At 37.4% G+C, this 22,049-nt stretch overlaps 1 protein-coding gene across 2 annotated transcripts in view; it reads right to left on the bottom strand.

The window, feature by feature from the left end:
• PRKACB (protein kinase cAMP-activated catalytic subunit beta) overlaps positions 1-22,049 on the bottom strand; it is a 74,502-nt gene that overhangs the window by 30,501 nt on the left and 21,952 nt on the right. The window contains exon 1 of one of the 2 annotated variants that reach the window (XM_064147897.1): positions 2,968-3,292. The exons of the other annotated variant lie outside the window; for it this stretch is intronic. Coding sequence (XP_064003967.1) covers positions 2,968-2,974 — 7 coding nt within the window. The 5' untranslated portion in view covers positions 2,975-3,292. Of the gene's footprint in view, positions 1-2,967; positions 3,293-22,049 lie in introns of those variants that run through there. 2 annotated transcript variants of the gene reach the window in all.

Here is a 22,049-nt window from a genome sequence, read left to right as displayed (position 1 = left end):
TGCAACAGTAGTACCAGCAGTAGCTGTTAGAGGAACTAGAAACAATTACATAAACAATTTGAGATATAAACTTAAAACCAAAGAAAGAAGAAATTCCTCTGGTATCAAAATACATGGGAGATGTATCAACAGGGAATACAGTACATCACAGTTCACAGCATGCAAGATTACAGCATACCAAACATCCTTTCTTTTGGCAGAAACCTAAATTCTGTTCAACTCATTTTTTGGTTATACCCCAAACCAACCACCCTGAGGGACTGTTCACTGTGTGGATTGATTTTAGATCCATGTTAGTGCAGCAACTCTTCTGTTGTCTTTTCATTTTTCAAAAATTTTCTGCAAGAATCAGAACAAAACTTGAACCCAGGTCAACACCTAAAAATTTTTCTAGTCTGTTGTCAGAGGCTAACAGTAACATTGGGGAATTATTGAAAGGAAGAAATCTTTAGTCCTATGAGACATGAGTAGGAATATGTATAGGTTTGGCATTTGAAAATTACATGGCATCCTTCCATTTTCTAGTCTTTTCAGGTCTTGTCTCTTGCCCTTAAAAGACATTCTCAATGCACCAAGACGTTTACACTGCCTCCCTTCATCCTCCTTCCTGTAACATTCCTATTCTCCTGTGTACACAAAGCTGAACAGTAATTCAGCAGAATCCATCAGCACTGCTCACAAGCCTTCCTCAAATACCACTCCACCTATCTCCACACACATTTATACTGTCTTGTGAGTATAAATGTCTGTACCAGCAATTACCTCAGCTTGTGGTGTTTGAAAGCACTATCCCAATCATGCAGATGGTGATACCTGGGAGTACTAAGCCTATTCCTAGTGAAACAGATGATCTAATAGGTATTTACCTTTCAGAACTAGAAGCTGGGGCTATTAAAGTTACTTGATCTCCCAGTTTTACCTGTTCAAGAATATTCTACTGTTAAAAACTCTAAGCCAAAGAAATAGAAAAATAGCTTTTCCTCCTTTCATGTCTTCAGTTGAAGACTTAATCTAATTATCACCTAATGAAGCAGGATATAGTCACCTTTCCCTTGTTTAAATTACTTCTCATTTATAGAACTTTTTGACTGGGAACTGACACTTGGTAAAAGCTGCAACTATACATTTCTGTATTTAATGGAAACAGGAGCCTGGATGTCAAGATGAATAAAACTACAGATTAAAACTGTGGAATAAGACCCCACAGAAAACAAAACAACTACCCCACCCTTCCAAAGGACCAATGACACAAAACACCTGTGAGCTCTTTTCCACCTAGTAAGATATTAATTCCCTTGAACTGACTCAAAACAGAAGGGAAAAAAAGCCATAAAACACAAAAAATGAGGGGGAAAAAATCCCCAAACAAACCCCCAAACACACACACACAAAAATCCATTAAAAAAATCCCAAACCACTTCAGCAGCAAAATTTAAAACTCAGAGTCAATTTCCACAAATTTTACTGTAGAAGCTACAATTTACATGTCAGAGAAACAGAAAAACATGATGGACAATGCAGCCTGGTAACTGGTGAAAAGCAGAGACTTTCTGACCTAAGAAGAGATCTCTCCATCGGCAGATGAAGATGGCTGAGTGATGCCAAGGAAGCACGACGAGCTGTAGTTTCACCCTCACTTTCCAGAGAAGCTGAGCAGGGGCAGATTCTGGCAGAGAGGTTAGGGGATACACCAGCTCCCCACAGCTCACTGTTAGGCTCCCACCAGTCCTACAGGGCTGTAGGAAGCACACAGGGGAGGTTGGCCCATCTCTTTCACTAATAGCCTACATTTAGGTTTACTCAAACAGCCATGATGTTGTAACATAAACCTCTGTAATATACCTACAAAGTTCTGAATCCTTGGCCTTTTACCTGTACCAGTTTTGGCATGTATATTTTGTACACTGAGGAATTGACAGACACACTTCTCATGCCAGAGAAGATGACCTCAACACATTTGTATGAGGTAAGTATATATAAGCTGATATTAGATAAGGCACTGAGATGACTCCTCCCATGCCATGTACAAAAGTGAAACCTTCCTAAAAATGGTCTATTTGCAGGCTAAAGCAAAATCAGACACATAAGCCCCATATATGTCGTTAACTGTTTTTTCTTTCACAGATCTTTCAAACCACATCAGATTATTTTCCAAAGCCTCAGACTATCTGCTAAAACAAAAAGGTATCATTTCAGAAACGAACATATTTGGGCTTTTTGCAAATAATTATCAAAAGATAACCATTTCTAAGGAAATAAATACACACAGTTTGTATATTTGATACAACTTTCAGTAATATTCCAAGTAAGAATACAGTAATTCACAATACCATTAAATTCAAAGTATCTAAGTAGTCACAGTGGTTTGGGAAAGCAAATATCTGCCTGATAATAGTCCTAGTAAACTTACAATATCTCATTTCAAGTAAGATTCTCCTCCCCTACTTCCATGAATGACCTCAACTATTCTGTTACCGTATCATTTAGAAAGAATAAAAACCACTGTAGAAGAGCAAGATGGTTCAGATGGAAGACAGCAAAAAAAAAACCACCCACAAACATTTTAGGTGTCAATTATAATAATTTCAGAAAGCCTCTTTGATTTGCATCAATTCACAGAAAATCAGGTATTGTGACTGGCACAGAATATTAGGGTGAACTGATGTATATTTTTCAGTCAGAAAATTCTCCATATCAGATTCTGTGTCTTAATGATTTGTAAAAGCTATTTCTAAAAGAAAGCTTTAAAATAAAATTTTCAAATACTAAACACCAGTTATGCATAATAAAACCTGCAAATCTTAAAGACTAGTAATTATTAACAGAAGCCCACTGTGAGTCGATTACAAAAACAAAGAAATCAGTAGTCGATGCAGCTCTGCAGACAAGAAAGAGAAACCTGGTAGATTTTTCCTGCTTGTGAAGGCAGAACAAAAAATAGCATCAAAGGCAATAGAAATGACTTACCATTCATGCTGAAAAGCTAGTTTTCAGAAACATATTGCTCCTAATATTAATCCAACAGTTGATGAAGTATGTTAATTTCTACCAAATCAGTGCTTCAATCTCTAAACACACTTATACACTAACTAGAAAGAGAGAACACACAGAATCCAGAGAGCTGCTCTTCCTTATAAGCTCTCCTTCCGATGCAGAAAAAAACCCAAACCTATGAAGCACAGGATACTACTAGTAAACCAAAAATCAATATTCAGGACATGGATATTAGGTTTTGCTCATTAACTACTCCTGTTCTGACCAATGCTACCTATTCATGTCTAAAGCAACTCAAAATGGCAGGGGAAAAAAAAGCATGCAAACACCAGGAGGTTTTAAGATGTTCTCAATTATATCAAGCACTGGTTGTTTCCATGGCAACCTTAGACCAGAATTATCTGTTGACTTGTACCCAAGTAGTAGTTATTCTAAAGCTTGAATCAATTCACACAATGTACTCTGTACATTATTTCATATTTCACATGTATTTTTCTCTACACACACACACATATAAACTACTATTCAGCTAAATCTAAGTCCTTCCACTGATACTATTTTGAATCAGCTAAGAGACCAAATAACATTCCTTTGACTATTCACCACTCATCCATTTGCCATTTAGAGACTCCAAAGATTCAGTAAGGGTAAATCTCCCCTCCATTTAATCTATCCACACTGTTAACACATTCTCTTAGTATGCAGTTTTGGAAAAGATTTGTATGAGTTCAAAGCTAAAATATCCAGACCAATCTTAATATCTCTACATTCAAACTCAAATGGCCATATTCTCTTCCCTTTCATATTTCAATCTTTACAAGAGCAAAAAGCAACTACAAAAACAAAACACAGGTTTCATAGAGTTGCAAGTCAAGATGTCTAAACTAAGAATGAAGTACATTGTTCTGATGACTATCACCACATCCCTCTTCCTCTTTGGCTGTGCAGCACAACTGACCTGGTTACCAGTTCAGGCTGTACAATTACATGCGTGCTTAGTCAGCTTTTCAAAAACAGATTCCTAGGCCTATGGTGCCCCAAGCCACCTCTCTGCCCTACGGCATTTTGAGGATTTAAAAAAGTAAATTTGTTTCACGCATGAACAAAGAATCCAAAGCACATTAGAAAAAAACGTGCCTTACATACCAAAATAACAAAGCAAAGATGTTAAATTTCAAAATTGAGCCCTGAAAACCACCACAGACCACATGGCAAAGTACTCAAGCCCACAGCACTAGATGGCTAACAACACAAAATCCACCAAACAAGGAGCAGCTCCTGCCTCTTCAGCAAACTCACAGCTTCAGCATTGCACTCCAAACGATGAACACAGAAACAGACCTTTTACAGTATTTCATTACAGCAAAGGTGTAAATATATTTGCTTTTCTCAAGTGGATTCTACCTCAAACCTAAACCAATAGAAATTCTAGAAGATGACTTCCCAAATGTTCAAGAATTACAGACTGCTTTTGTCTCAAACTTCAAGAGTAATTCACACTGTTTGCTATGCAGCTTTGCCTAAAACCTTACACCAACATATCCTAAGTTGCAGTGGAGAGCAGACAGAATAGTTGAGAATATTAAAATATCCTTACAAGACAAGTATCAGCAAACACTGCCTTACTCATTAAGTTTTCAGTGACTTTCTGTCACCAAGTTTAGTGACAGAATGCAATTCTACAACACTGGCCTCTCAGGTAAAAAACCAAAACCAACAAAGCAACTGACCACAAAACCTGCCCAAATCAAACAAACTCCCCTCCCTGTTTCTTTCATTTTATGCAACTAATTTTCTGAGATGATTTTTTTTCTCCTAAAATATAATTAGGAGTCAGTAGTAGACAGAAATACTTCCCCCACTGTACTCCTTCATAACTTCTATCACTTCTCAGATATGTGATCAACAGCCATTCAGCTACCAGTTCAGTAACTGGCTCATAAATACTGAATGCAACCACTGCCCTTCATTATGACTTCAAGTAGCACTGGAGGAACAGCCATTTTCACCACGCGTATCATGAAGAGACAAGACAGTCCATTTCCTCACCAAGCATGTCACACAACGAAGCATACCTTAGAGAGGGGAAAAAAACAGCAGAGACTTGTACACAAACAGGTCACAATTTTTAAGTGTCAGTAGGCCAACATCATTTTTTTCCTTTGTGTTATATAAACAAAACTGCTTCACTGTTGTTTTTTCAAATGGCTACTTACATTAAAAAAAGAACTTCTACATAAACACAAGTATGTACCTATTTTTACCAAGCTGAAAATATTTTGGAGAAGTAGAAGCTCAGAATTTATGCACTTTCATCATATATCTTCCTTCCCAAAAATGGCTGATTTTTTTTCCCCTGTCTCATTTGGGAGACCTAGATTTAATCTATTTTAGGTCAATGCATTAACACCTTTTTGTTTCCATGTTTACTGCTTATCTTCTGAGAACAGATTTCCTTCCATCTCACATAGTATTTTACAGCAAGCAGGGAGATATAAAAATGCTGATTTTCTTCACAGTAACACTGGGGGTTTAAGGCCTATTTTCAACTGAAATAATTGTGTTATCTCAAATCCATCAACGAATTGAAGTCTGGAACAAAATTATCATTAGTACCATATTGTACATTTGAGTTTCTAACCACAAACAACTGTTTTGCAAAATAATACAAGGCTTTAAAAAAAATTAAAATCAATTGTCAGACTACTTAGATGGTGACACTTTTCAAAATCCTTTCTTAACCAAAATCCAATTACTAAAGGCTTTAAACCATACAAGTAACACTGCAAACTGTCCACTAAGTAAAGCTATGAAAAAACAGCATTCCCACATGAAATTATTGTCATAGCTAAAACCTAGCAAAACCTTACACTGTTTACCACTGTACAGAGCATTCTGATGTATGTATCCCACAGAATAAAACGAATTATAAAAAGCCTGTAACTAGAAATTAATCTGTGCAGCATTGTTGGCCTATTCCAAAATTTCAACATTACAATCATTAATGAATTTTCTATTTCTGCTGAACTGGCTAATTTAATTTAAAAAGAAAGGAAGCAATTTAGAAGTCAGAACTGGGGTGGGGTCTTGCCAAAACAAGTCAACTGTGCTGTATGAGAGAAGAATGGGTGAAGAATGAATCCTTGTGCTGCCATCAGTCTATGAACCAGCCCCTTATCTTGCCCTGCCTGATGCAAGATGACTCAATCTTCAAGTATTAACTGTGAAACTGTCCCTGGAACACAGCACAGAAAAGCGTTCATATTTGTCTAAAACCATACATATTTTACACTCACTAGGCAAACTGAAGAGCAAAGATCCGTAAAACAAACCCCCTCTACTTACTCGACTTGTCCCACAAGACAGCAAGTTCAGAGCAGTGCTGGCTCTCATTTTCCAGAGCTGTCCTCTGTTCATGCCCACCACTCTTTGAGTGCCTATGGAAAAGGCGATTAGCAAAACCTTCCAGCCTCTGTAGCGCTGTGGCTGTACCTGTGCACTGGTTATAGGGAACCTCCTTCTGAGCTGCCATCTATAAACACTGGCAACTTTTACAAAAGCAAAACAGAAAATGCCTGAAGTTAGCTGGACTACTTAAAACCACTCAGAGCTATGCATGTGTCAAGCTTCCTGTATGCAGTGTTTACTAACCACTACTCTCTTCTACTTCCTGTTAAGAAAAGTTCTATGTTGTACTATTTTACTCTGCTAAAAGTCTTTTTCACATCAGTTGAAAAGTGGTGGTTGATTTTTTCTTTCAGAAAGTGTTTTCACAGCATTACAGTTTATATGTAAATATACATTTTACGTTAAAATACTATGAACAACTTGTTCAGAAGTGAAGGTCAGAAGGCATTTTTTTTAATTTACCATGAACAAGTGTGAAAAAAGTACAGTGACATTTCTGCAGTTCTCCCTCTGTTATTAAGATGGAGCACTACCATCATCGTAGTAGACATAGCCAGCTGTCATCTAATCATTAGTAAATTCATGCTTTCAACTAAGTAAAATTCTCAGCAAGGTTACTTGAAAAATTTACTGAACAAACTATGATTTTATTACTGGGGTGGGGGAAAGTAGTAATTTTGTCCTTGGAGAAAAATCAGACTGAAGAAGCTGAATTCTAACGTACAAAATACAACTATGGCTGCATTATACTAATCTAAACTGGATTCTACTTACTCCAAGAATTAACCAAATCCACTTAACTTTTTTCTGGAATAAAGTACCTGAACAACTATCGTTGCCAGATCTTTAACTAGCACTGTGCACGCTCTCTCAGCCTCAAAGACGAATGGAAGGAGAGCCACAAAGTTCACATCACCAGCTTCCAACACTGTTTTTGCAAAAGCTTTGAATGCAAATCTCCTGTGATTGTGTTTAAAAAAAAAAAAAACTCTCAAGAAATTGAAATATTTTCAACTGTAGAGTAAGTCTAGAAAGCACCACTTTTAATGGTGCAAAATACAGGGAAAATAAATTGGAAGTGGTATTTAACATTAAATTGTATTAATTTGCAAATGATGTAATTTTACCTGCTTTCAGTGAGCAATACTAAATATTTTTTGTGAAAATGGAAACACACAGATTAGGTAGGTTTCCCAGTATATCTTCTGCACATATAAGATGTGGCTTCTTAAAAATTTAGGCTATTCTTAAAGATTGAAATAAATTTTCTACCATCCGTCTTCTTACCTCTCAGTTTTCACCACCATGCTTTTCACTGAACAGTTTTCAAATGTCAGCAGATATACATCCTTAGACATCACACAACTATTTCATAACAACACTGCTTCAGGAAAAAAAAACAACCAACAAAACCAAAACAAACCACCATGATGACAAACCACCTATGACAGTGATAAAACAATAAAAATGCTGTGGGACAGACTTGACTACATTCATCTTAACAGGCACCTCTAGACTTCTTGTAATCAGCCCCAGCCAACACAGCAGTTTAAATTTCTAGACTCCACACAATACACAGAAAACACTCTTTGCTTTCAGGCACCAGATACACTTCTGCAAACATAAATTATTTCTCCAACACCTGTTCAGAATTTAGGACCAACTGTCTAAACATTTTCATTTTACACAGTTTGCAAAGCTGGATGAACACCTGCTATCTTGCTGGTGACCAGGCTGTTCGCACCAGTCAGGGTCAGGTGCTGCAACCTTTCCTGGATGGCAGCCCGTTACAGGCCCTCACCTCATGCTTTCCAGCCTTTCATTTGCTTGTCACAAAATCAATACTGACTTCAATGACATTCTGTTGATTCAAGGCTCTGTTGCCAGAAATGAGATAACAAAGAGTGTGGGGATCTGTTTGATCAGGAGTCACAAATAGGCAGAGAGGCTGTAATATGTGCTATATAACACCAAACACTTTATCATAGTCATGCTATGTCACCTTCCACATAGCAATGTAAGAAATACAATGAGAAGGTGTTTATTTCTGTTCCTGGTGCACCTTCTGCAGCTGCAATAGCCCTTCTGCAATTGCTCCCCTGCAGCTTACTGCCAGTCTCCATGTATTTAGGGAATCTTTCCAAGAGACTATTATTTTGTGTGACCTTGGCTATATCCTTCAGTAAACAAAGCCACTTGGGATGACGGTGTGCTTGTCTTGTCTCCCTACTCCCCCATAGTTCTCAGCCTTTACACTAGTGTCATCTTGTCTTTCACTCAAGTCTTCAACTAAACCACTGTGATTCCTTGCTATGAAAGAGTGCAATTTATAAAACTCGTGTCACATTACATAAGTTAGTCTGCCTACCCTCTAGAGTCAATGGAGAGATGCAGGAACTGGCAAGAAAGCAGGTGTGCCCAGCAAAATTAAGAGCTCTGAATGCAACCAAGTGACTAAACATAATATTTGAATTAGATACCAAAAAAAAAAAAAAAAAAAAAAATCAGAAATACCCATCTTTTGAGACCCAAGAAGCAAATCAGTTTAAGTACATTATCAAAAAGGTATTATTAGAAAATATCCTAAAAGAAAACCTGGAATTGACAAGAATTTTATTAAACACAGAAGCTCTTCTCAACATGTAAAACATGAAAACAAAGTACTGGGCATATATTTACACAAATAGTAATATACTTTCTTAATCTTGGAAGTTTTGTTATTGATTGGCATTGCCCAATATACAATATTACCACACTGACTTTCTGTGAAGACCACCTCCCACATTAACTTCATTGTCTTTGAATGAAGACTGCAAGTTTTCAAGGTGGAACCTATCTCCTTTTACTTAATCTTTCAGCTCACTGACACAGTAATTACACAAATCTATCCAACATCAACTTAGCCACATGAAGTATATTATGTGCTTTATACAAAGCTCAGGATCCAAAAGCTCTGACATACTTTACTACCCAAAAGCTCATTAATCAGCAATGGATGGTGCATAATCAAAAGCAGAATCCAGTGGCTCTGTTTGTCTTAAGATTTCCACTTGGTAGTCAGTAGTGCTTTTCCTTACAACAGCCTGTAAATCTTTAAGCACAATTAAATGCAGACTTGAGGTCATCTTACTCGTACTCCAAGATGGAACAAGAACCTGAGCCACCTTTGATCTAAAGCTGTGCAGTGCCTGTGGTTAAGCTTACACACCTTCCTAAAAGAGAAAATCCTATCTGGGCTCCAGCCAGACCACTAACGTCAGATGTTCTACACACTCACAGAGCCACAGAATGACAAGGGCTGAAAGAGACTTCTGGAGATTAAGATCAAGTTGCTCAGGAAGGCATTCGGGTGCATTTTTGAAGTCTCCAGAGAAGGCGAGCACACAACCTCTCTGGACAGCTTTTTCAGCGCTCTATCACCCTGAAAGTGAAGATGTTATTCCATAAGTGAAAGCTCCAGCACTCTAGTTTGTGTTCACTGCCCCTTGTCCTATCACCGGGCACCACTGAAAAGAGCCCAGTCCCATCTTCTTCACTCTCCACCCTTTTGATATTTATAAGCACTCAATCCTACAAAATTCAGATCAGGTATTTGTCAATGTCTGTGCACAGATATGACCCACATAATAATGGGCCAGATTAGGATGCATTCAACTTTCACTGCATAGTTTGTTTGTAATCTATGGAAAAAGTAATGCAAAGAAACCTTATAAATAAACTAAGAACTTTTTTTTAGAGGTTGAAGAGATTATTTGTTTTAAAAATTGATGGCTTGATAAAGCACATCTTTTCCTATTACTAAAGGAATAAGCAATTACTCAATATGAGGTGTTAGGGGCCTTCCATTTTTAAGAGCTTGAGGATCTTGCTGAATTTAGCAGGTCTTGTATTGATCAATATTCTAAGTTGTCAGATGAAGCAAATAATTTGTCTAATTTTGAATTAGAAAATATGAAAGTTTAGAATAATTTTATATTAAAGAACCAAAAGTGTTCTGTGCTGTAGGCCTGAGGAAATATTTTTCTAGTTGCTATATAAAGCTTGAAAGAATATAAAACAAAGCATACAGACAGACAATTCATAACAAAAATAAAAGAACATTTTCATCAGAAATTAAGTCATTAAATACAATCCATTTTAAGTCTTGCCAGGCATGCATATTTCAGAAAGAATCATGGGTATGCACAGAAGCAGGAAAAAGCTTCTAGAAAAAGCAGATGTATTTTGATTTTCTTTATAGAGGCTATGCCATCAGCTTGCATTTTTTAAACATACAAAAGGAAGAGCAGTGTTTGCTAATGTCTTACAAATAGCTTTCCATTTCAAAACAAAGATATATTAAAAAAAAGAGCATGTAAACAAAATAACCAATAATTTCACACAATAGTAAAACACAAGATGCAGTCTTAGTGTACCTTTAAGCACGTATTTTGTCTAAAAAGGTTAACCCTTACTAGAGAGCCCCTCTGAGAGCAGTACTAAGGCTGGGACTGCAGCACTATTTCTATAAATAGGACTGCCAAGAGGAAGTTGTTGCTATGGAAATGCTGGTCGTATTTCTATTTTGACTCAGTAGACCTCTACTGGCATCTACTGTACACAACTTTAATTACAGCAGACATATAATACTGTCATGTCTCTTCAGGACACATAAATTAATCCTCATATGGTCCAACAGCATCATTTATTCTTTACCTATGATGATACAAAAGGAATAAAGAGTACAGAGAAGACAAAAAAAGTTAAAATTCTCCTTGTACTCAGCATCTGATTTTTCATATGTAAGTTGTACTCTTATCAGTTTTCTTATCAAAACTTGACAAATCCACCACCAAAGATGATGTGCTTCATCCCACACACCATGGCAGGTGATCAAGTTTCCTTGTTTGTATCAACACATATCCAGTAAGATCAGATAGCTTCTAGCCTAGTGCTGAGAACAAGGTGATAAAGAACTCTCATTACAAGTCAAGTCTTCCATAAAACATTCCAGTTTGGCAAGGAGAAGTGGATTCCTCCCCTTTCGAACATGGTCCTTCCTCCTTGCTTTACTTACATCCTACTTCAAGAAAACGGTCTTGCTCATGCTTATGGTCTAGACTGACTGTCACATAGCAAGATAAGGGTTTTCAGAACGTGAAATAAATTTACACAGTAACTGCATAATAAAGCAAAGTTTTATGAAGATCCATCTTTGAAAGAGCTGCTTTCACATTAAGTACAAGAAATCTGAACCTGCTTGCAGGAATAAGCTCAGTCTGTGCCCTTCCAGATCTCAAGCATCTGAAATAACCTCTCATAGTTAGATCACAGCACTATTTAAGATAGTCTGACATGCAATCAGAAGTTTTGTATATGCCCTGTTACTTTTCAGCAGGAGAGAAAGCACCCTGAACACCTGTGTAAGCAGGTTTTATTATGTTTGCATGAAACAGTTGCCTGCCAAGACCAAGATGTTGCTGCTTTTGCACAAATGAGGGGGAAAACGTTTTTTTAAGGCAGTGCATGGACTTAAATTAGAATCCTAGGTTACACTGTGAACAAATTTAACCTGTGACCTCTGCAACACTCTCTCTGAAAAAGCCAACATCAGACAAAAAAATAGTTCACTTGATTTATAACAAAATATACTGTTGATCAATGATGAGCATTTATGGGTTATCTATCAAAATAAGTAGGATGATGTTCCTGAACTAGAAGAAACACACCAAGAACAGGGATATTTTACTATATGGATGCGTTGAAGAAGCTACCTGCTTGAATTCTGGCCAATCTTCCATCAGAACAATGATGTCTCTCAGCAGAAACAGTGAAGACTCCTGCAGGTAAGCAGCTGCTGTGGAGGTGATCTCAGCTACATAAAGCTGGCTGGTAAGTTCTACTTTTCCTGGAATCTGCAAGTTTGGTATGTCCTTCTCTGGTTTAGTCAATTATATTAAGGAACTGCTCCAGAAGAGACACATTTAAATTTGAAAACTAGCTCTGGACAAATTGTGTTACATATCTTGAGTGAGGAAACATCTCCCCTAACAAATTATAATTAAACACAGAGATCTGGTATCACACTTAGAGATAATTGTATACAGGATAACAGAATGACATGTGAGAAGGGATGATAGTAAAATGCTCACCAGAACTGAAGTCTTGTAGATACTATTACAGTAGTAGCTAGATGCTACTACTAGATTCTGCATTGTACAATAAAAGACCAGAATGATAAATGTTAAGAGTAACTAGAATCACTTTAGTACCTCCTTCAGAAAGCATTTTACATCACCAGCACGTTCCCTAGAGGAAAAACAAACAAACAGACGCCCAGAAGCCAAAAATCAGCTGACTCCACTTTGAGCTAAATATTTAGTACTTTTTTCTCCAAAACTAGAATGTTACTCAATTACATGACATTTAGGTTCAATTAAGAAAACATCCAAGTAAGAAAGAGAAGCAGTACCAAAGTTACTTCACTGTAAGGGGTAGTGCTTCTTCATAAAAAGCACAGGTTTTTGTAACTGTGGTCAAAAGTAGAAAACATTTGGCCATGTGATGTGGAGATGCTTGCACCTCTACTTGTATGGGGTACAGATCATGAATTCCTGGTGGCTTATCACTAGCCTACTGACTGCCCTGGAGTGTTCTAGTCCCTTCACTCCTATTGGCCTGCTCAGCTTCAAATACTCTACAAAACAGGAGAGAGACTGAATTACTGTAGATTTAGCACTACCCTCCAAAGCAGCTTGAGTAGAAAAGGGATATTAAATCCCTGAAAAGTAGAGGGAATGCTGCTGGCCCCAAGACAAAGAGACTGCAGCATGTATGAGAGGGTATTTCAAAGTTTGTTAAATGTTGCTAAAGCACATTGTGTTAAATAAGCAGCATCCTAGTTATGGGAACTTGTGTTAATACAGAAGCATCAAAGTACAGCTCAGACAACAGCATTTCTCTGTACACCGCAGTTAATCAAATTGAGTTTACAGACCCTGTTAGTCTGCACTTAAACGGAGCAACAAATGCAGTCTGCTGGTCTGACACCAGCAGGTGAGGTCCAAAAACTGTAATACTGAACACTGAGTTCTAAAAGTACTCAGCTGCTCCTCTGTGATATGTTATACAGACACAACTAAATATCTCGCAGTTTTTAGAAGGTAATTCACACATTAACTTTCCAATTACTGTCTATTTTCTCTTAAGTTGCAAAGTAGTGCAGAGATATTTTTCCCCTTACCTGTGATCAGCTTTCATTTACAGATTGTAATTTATATCCATAGAATTCTTTGTTGTCACCAAGAATTACCTTACAATAAAGGCCTGATCTAATTAAAGCTCTGATGATAATCTTGAAATTGAGAGAAACTTTTAATTATCTGAACAAAAAAATCAAGCAATTTGTGTGGTGCATCAGCTCAACATGCAGTATGAATTGCAGCAGACCACCAGCTTTTAACTGACAAGTAAGCTGATAGCAAACATTTTTGAGGTTATTTCTTCTCTAGATAAAAGAACATCCAATAATTTTAATGATGTACCTTCAGTTCTTTTTAAATAAGCACAAACGATAATTAAAAATACATTTGAAAAAAATCACTGTTATTTCATGCTGTGAAACGCCACTGAAAAGCAGCTTCTCACAGTAGGTCACTTCAAAACAAGGATAGCCAACTCTATATTCCTTCCAACAAGGACGCTGCAAAACCCTTCTCCACCACTGTTACCAAAGAGTTTCCCAAACTCACATTGAAGCAAAGTTTGATCATGAAGTTACCCTTTCCTTCACCTAGTGAACACTCTAAGAGGTTAAATAAGTTTCTGTCACATAGATCCAATGCATTTGATGCTGAACAATAACATCACAGTTCACACTCTGTATTTCTTTTGACCATTTTCTGCTTTTGGTATTTACAGAAATGAAGTGCTCATGGCAACATAAATCATCTCAACATTAGCACACCTCTAACTGCATTCTCATCTGAGTCTCCAAAGAGACCTACTTGATAAGAAATGGCTGTCACAGACCCGACAGCTAACAATCCTTTTTTGTTTTATTATGAGAGATGTCTCCCTGGTGTTTTGATTTGCCCTAATCATAGAATTCCAGAACAGTATGGGTCTTCCCAGAGCCATCTCTTCTCCAGGCTAAAAAACCCCAACTCTCTCAGACTGTTCTCACAACTGTAAAGCAGCTTCACAACTGTAAGGCAAGAAAATAGACTCTTGCAAAGAAAATCTACCCCAAACCACACAAAAGAAACCTACATAGGTCAGAATTTGAGAATTGTGACATAAAGTCCAAATTATCTTCATCCTTAAATATGATCTCTCTGACATAAATCTGAGTTGCGGAAATATCTGACAACTTCACCACGCACCTCCACTACAGATTGTGCACAGGGAAAACAGAATTTGCCTACCAGGAGCTTTACCATTTGGCAAGCGCCCACTAATAACTGAGAATCCTTATTATCCCTAATTTTGCAGCCATATGATCATCCTACCCATGATTACTACTGCTAAGAAGTTTTTTGTATTTCTAGTTTAAATACATAAAGTATAGCTTATAGCATTGTGCAGTCCCTTCTGGTTTCTGGGAAGCAAAAATCCCTCTGTTATGGCAGAGCTGAAAAAGATACATTATCTTTTAATTTATTATCTTAATTTACTTCAACCATTTTGAGAAAAAAAAGCCTAATGTTTTGTAACTAGCCAAAGGCTTCCTTTCTTACTTCTGAAAGAACAAGCATGTTTCACTTCAAGCTAGTCTCAGATACTCCTAACTTTTCCCAACAACCTCAATACAGAGTTGTTATTTCTGGCAGTCACATGGCATGTGGGAAGATGCTGGTTTTCTTCCAAATCCTCCCAAGTTAAACTCTATCCGAGAAATTAGCCAAAATGAGGTACCAGTTGAAACACAATGAGCAAATTTTTACACTTATTTCCCCTATGAGATCCACCTTCTTCCACTTATTATGCAGAAATGAATGTCAAAAGACACTTACCTGAAGTAAAAAGGATTCCTTATGTACTAGTAGGTAAAATACTATGACATTTCAATTTTTCTACCTCTGTAAAGATGACACTTTCAGAAAGAAAGATCAACTGATTTATCAGCCAAATAAGGCAAAAGACATATTATTGATACTTGTAAAAGCACTGCTGATACCAAATTATTCAGAAAAGTTGTGGAAAAGTTAACAGTGCTAATATGCTGTTTAATGCAACTCTGCTTGGTTCCCAGAGGGTTTGCTAGGCATTCAAGATGCCAGAGACAGTTCTGAAGATGAATGGCTTCTGTGGTTCCAAATTCAATTGTAAATTCTACTCAATCTGCAATCTACAACTGAATCATCTTTCCATTTATGCATCAAATCTATGCAACCTCTGCCATTTCTACCAAAGTAAAATACTACCTTGGCACAGTGAATAGATTCTTACAGAATTCTGCAGAGGGTACAATGTATAGGTCTTGGAAAATACATCAAAATGTGAACATGCTACTGTCATCCTTAATGTGTGCTAAGGACTAGCACTAAGGACTAATGTGTGCTGGGCTAAAATGCACGTATGAAAAGATGGGTAGAAAGAAGTAAAAGAGCAGGAGGCAATCGTGAATGAGATTATTTGAATCAACTCATACCATGCCACTGTTTCCTTAAAACAACAGCTTCGCCAGATGATTTATTCCTCTGCTGGACCTGTAAACAGTTTATAATCTGATCACTTTTTTTTTTCTTCATGGAGATGCACTTGTCACAATTACTGGATTAACATAATTTCAGTACCATTCATAGCATCTTCAGGTATATGTTCATTAAGACCTCTGTCCATAAATTAATTAAGAGCAGACGAAATACAACAGCAGTCCATACTTGGCTAACACTGCCTGCTTCACTAACTCTATATCCAACAGTAAGTGGACTAATCTGTTCCAATCTGGTTCATTCTATGATTCTATGAATTTAACCTAAAATAATTTTCTCATTAATTACAACTTCATCTAGAAGATCAAAACTTTATTCATAGAATCATAGAATCATAGAATCAACCAGGTTGGAAGAGACCTCCAAGATCATCGAGTCCAACCTATCACCCAGCCCTAGCCAGTCAACTAGACCATGGCACTGAGTGCCTCATCCAGTCTTTGCTTGAAGACCCCCAGGGACAGTGCCTCCACCACCTCCCTGGGCAGCCCATTCCAATGGGAAATCACTCTCTCTGTGAAGAACTTCTTCCTAACATCCAGCCTATACCTACCCTGGCACAACTTGAGACTGTGTCCCCTTGTTCTATTGCTGGTTACCTGGGAGAAGAGGCCAACCCCCACCTGGCTACAATGTCCCTTCAGGTAGTTGTAGACAGTAATAAGATCACCCCTGAGCCTCCTCTTCTCCAGGCTAAACAGGCCCAGTTCCCTCAACCTCTCCTCATAGGATTTGTGTTCCAGGCCCCTCACCAGCTTCGTTGCCCTTCTCTGGACATGTTCCAGTACCTCAACATCTTTCTTGAATTGAGGGGCCCAGAACTGGACACAGTACTCAAGGTGTGGCCTGACCAGTGCTCTGGAAAACTTGCAAACTCATAGCCATTCATATTGAGACAAGAGTTTCTCTTCCTCTAAGGAAAAAGGGTATGAATATACTCACCCTATTTAAAAGAAAAGACATGCTGACATCATAGGTACAAGTCTTGCTCTGCTTAAAGAAACCAGCTTAATACAGATAAGGAAAGCAAACTTTCAACAGAACTCCAAACAAAACCATAACTGACAACCCCGATAATAAAATGCTGGCAGTGGCCTAGAATAGATATGAAAATAGTGGGGCAACAAACTTGGCATGAGCCATTCCATCTTCTCCGTGTCTATAAAGACAAATTCTTCTTGATATTCTTAAAAAAAAAAAAAAAAAGCAGCTCATGTTTCTTAATAAATCTTTCAATTATGAGCATCATATTTAGACCCCACCTTGAGTACAGTATGCCATTCTGGAGCCCCCAAAACAAGGACATCAAACTATCAGAGCAAGTCCATAAGAGGGCCACAGAGATGATCAGAGGGCTGGAGCACCTCTGTTATGAGGACAGGCTACAAGAGTTGGGGCTTTTCTGTCTGGAGAAGAGAAGACTTCAAGGAGACCTTATAGTGGTCTTCCAGTATCTGTAGGGGGCCTACGGGAGCTGGGGAGGGACTATTTGCAAGGTCTTGTAATGACAGGATGAGAAGTAATGGGTTTAAACTGGCAGAGCAGAGATTCAAACTACAAGTTAGGAAAGGGTTTTTTACAGTGAGGGTGGCAAGACACTGGCACAGGTTGCCCAGGGAGGTCATGGATGGTCCCTTTCTGGAGGTGTTCAAGGCCAGGTTGCATGAAGCCTTGAGCGACCTGTTCTACTGGGAGGTGTCCCTGCCTAAGGCAGGAGGTTGGAACTGGATGATCTTTGAGGTCCCTTCCAACCTAAACCATTCTATGATTCAATGCATACGTTACCCAGACTACCTCTTCTCCTCTCATTGGACAGTCCTTATTGAAATTGTTTGTTTCACTCCCTTAAAACAGTGAATTCACAGCCACATCTACAAGTATACAGAAATCCGACTGTGACACAGCCACTTGAAAGGCAAGAGCCTATATACTCGCATCCTGTACAGTGAGCAGTGGGGCCAAGCTCATGTGTTCCACCTTTCTTCAAAGCATCCTTTTGCACCCTTGGTTTTGCAATCAAACAGCTCTTTAATTTTGTCTTATATACACATCCAAATATTTCCCAGTTCAGCCTGACTGCTCGATATGCCGAAGCCTCTAATTAAACATTACACTAACAAATTAATGTTAACAGATATGGTCTAAAAATAGTTGACAGTCTGAAATCTAATATAAATCTAAGACTTAAACACGGAAATAACTACAAGTAAATGTGACTGGGTTTTGTTTAAATTAAAACTAGAATCTTAGCTTCATATACTTACATTGGCATATTCAAGTTCAAATGTTGCTAAATAGTTGTAAACAATTTAAACTGTTGGCATATTACACATTAGGAGAATAAAAGTATACAGAAAAACACTTACTTGTAATAAGGTCTAATTTTTTTGTCCTAAGTCAAAGAAACCTGAAGTTTCAGCCTATGAAAATATGTTGATTCTAAAAAGGTTAAATCATAGAATCAGCCAGGTTGGAAGAGACCTCCAAGATCAGCCAGTCCAACCTAGCACCCAGCCCTAGCCAGTCAACTAGACCATGGCACTAAGTGCCTCATCCAGGCCTTTCTTCAACACCTCCAGGGATGGTGACTCCACCACCTCCCTGGGCAACCCATTCCAATGCCAATCACACACTCTGTGAAGAACTTCCTCCTATAGTAATACTTACCTTAAATAACACAACAGGTTGAAACATGAAAGACAATGGAATAAATGTTTCCTTCTTTGCTTACAACTAATTAGTGAGCTAATAATGCACATCTTAAAATATTTTCCTATTCTTTGACAGTAAGTGTCAACTTCAGGAACTATGGAACATAAATATGGGTAACATACTAGAATTCACCAGAATGTTTCTGACAGTCAAAAAAATTTCACAACTCAGAGAATTTTAAGAAAAGGAAACAAACAACAACCACAAAAAAAACCCAAAACAAAAAAACCCAACCAAAACCACACAGAGGAAGGGCTAAAGGTCTAAAAGGCAAAGAATTAAGTCTTTATGCAAGACTGTATTAGGCAGTTGACACAGGACAGAAGTAAAATCAAAGCACTGAGCTCAAGATGGGTAAGACCAGGACTCTGCATCTGAAACAACTACTGTGAGTGGAGGCAAAACCTTAATTTGAGTGTAAGACATGCAGCAAGACTTCCTAAACAGTTGGTAAATAGTGGGTAAAAAAAAGAGTTAAGTACTGATAATGGTTTCATTAAAAAAAAAAATCAGACAAAGAATGAGAGATGCTGCACAGTGCAAGTCTTCCAAGAGCGTACACAAAATTTTCTGTATGAAGATGTCAGCTATATCACTTCACAGAGAAGGTAAATACCTAAAGTCTCTCACTGCTGTAGTTTTCCAGCCATTTAAACTTAAAGGCTAACTCTGTGTGTATATACAATTCTGCCCCTGCCTTTAATTCTGTTTTAGGCAATGTTCAAAAGTCAAAGTTCAAAATACTGATACAACACAACGTCATTATCTCAACTCCATTCATTTCACTTCTCAAACTGAAAACTGAATTTAGTTACTGATGGCCAACTGTGCTCATAAATGAATGGTGAAACATCCACTTCTTTAATATTCTTTGATATCTCAGCAACTTCTGACTTAACAATAACTGGTTCAGGGTATGAATATCAAACTATTGCTACACTTTGGCCATGCTGAGAAAAAGAATGCCTCAGAGTAGAGCATTGTTGTCCGCCTTAATTTGTATCTGATGTTACCACAGATACTAAGATGTTTAAGTCTTAAAACTTAGTGGTTGCTGTATCACTGAACATGTTGATGCCATTAAATGGGAAGGGAAAAAAAAAGGAAATAAAGGGAGAAAAAAAAAAAACAAACGAAAAAAAAACATTCTGAACTCAGAACACCCTCTTCAGCCAGAGACAAGACTGCAAAATGAAGAGTGACTTCAGCAGACTCACATACCACTACTAATTGGCTTACAGGCTAAGCAGTGAAATTATCAGGAGTCTGTTGTAGATTGTTTGTCAGTGTTTGTCACCTAAGGGTACCTGTGATCCCTGCTTATTTGTAGTTTTGATGCTGCTTATGTGTGGTTTTGTCTTTGTAATCACAGACTGAACTACTACAAATTTATGCTCAATTTGTATGCAACACAACTGCATACTCAGATGCAACCACGGAACCAAACAGTTCAGTAACATGGAGTCTGCTCTCTTTATTATTTATCTGTCTCATGTTACAACTACCCTCAACCTAAATAGTACAATTCTTCACTGCCTTACTTGATTAATTTTCATTACTACTGTAATTTGTAGAGGTGAAATTCTGCTAGAAAAGTCCAAGTATTTGACTCAGACGACATGCAGTAGCAATAAAGAGACCATGGCACTATCACAAAAGAAACAGTAGAGCCATGACTCTATGATCACCCAATACAAAAAGTGAATGCTGTGTGCCTTCCATTGTCAATAGTCAATATATTTTTAATAAGAGACATTATGTTTTGAAATGCTTATAATAGACACACAGGGAAACAATTATTTCTTTGATGTTGAAAATAAATTTCACAGATAAAACAAACACAAAACAAAACAGCACAGTACAATTCTGAGTCTATGACCTGCAGCACACCTCATTTTCCTTTGCAATATCAGAACATTTTCATTCCAGGAAATTAAGAAGATGGTGTCTCTCCAGCTTGCTCATTTTGGGAAAAAAACATTTACAAATTCATCTGACTTGTATTTCAATTTTTTTTTAATTAGTAAACACAGAAGCCGTGAAACACTGCCAGAAAGACAAGTGGGTAAGACAGGACCCTATTAGGGGGAACTTTACTCAGAAATATGTAAGAAACCTGCTTTGTGATAGAAGCTAAAAGTTTGCACAGTACTTTCCCAGAGTCCATTTAGATTTAAAAATAGATATGTAGTATTATGATACAGCAGTCACATGTGGTACATTTGATCTATTTTGAGCTAAAATTAATAAGCACTTTGAGAATGTGAAGTAAATTGATATACTAATTACCATAAAATAAGGTATAGTTTTCTTTCTGTAACAGACTTGCCAATTTAAATGCACAAGTGAAAAAAATTAAGAGACACATTATTTTAAGTCACTGTAAGCTTTACTATAAGCCTATGGTATTTACAAGAAGCCACTTCACTGCTGTATGCCTAAGTCCTCTAAAATGTTAATTATTTAATAAACATTTGCAGCTATTTGTCAGTTTTAAGATGAAAGATGGTTAACAGTGTCAATAATACTAGCTAGTAATTATCCTAAAAAATGTAGTAATTGTAGTTAGTAATTGCCCTAAAAGCTATACTTAACCTAACAGATACTAGAAATGGTTAAAAATAATAGGACTCTTAAGCCTGATGGCATTGCCGCAGCCTTGTTTTTCTGGAATATCACTACTGAGAAGTAAGGATTTAGACAATCATATGACTTCCAAGTTTAACAGCCCAGATTTTCAGTGCATGCAGCCTAAGCGGGAAGGTCAACAAATACTGTGGCTTGACCTCACATACACGCCAAATTGCATCTACAAGCAGTTTTTATACTTTGATGCTATAGCCTGACACATTTCTGTTATTCTTACCAAATAGATGGGTGAGCTTTTAAGGGGTTTTTAAGAGCACTGAGTTTAGCAAAATAACTACTTAATTCCAGTGAGCAAAGGGTGATCACTGGTACGTGCTCCCTTCCTACTACTCCAAATTTTCTTTGTTAAACTTAAGGCAGTAGCTACACAAATTGGGCATTTCCTCAAAATGTTTAATAAATTCCCCAAACTTGAGCACAGAAATATACAAGTCACTTCTATATTTTTATGCTTCATTATCCCTTAGCTTTATTGCATGCTTGATGAGTAGAAATTCAACTGATATTGGATAAAGTGAACTAATCTGCTAGCAATCTATTGTCACACTAATTATGAGTATTTATGAATAAACACAGTGACTAGTTAGTTAC

The sequence above is a fragment of the Pogoniulus pusillus genome, chromosome 8 (assembly GCF_015220805.1).
Source record: "Pogoniulus pusillus isolate bPogPus1 chromosome 8, bPogPus1.pri, whole genome shotgun sequence".
NCBI lineage: Eukaryota > Metazoa > Chordata > Aves > Piciformes > Lybiidae > Pogoniulus > Pogoniulus pusillus.
Note: the sequence above shows the minus strand (reverse complement) of the source record. Positions and strands in the feature narration are given on the sequence as shown.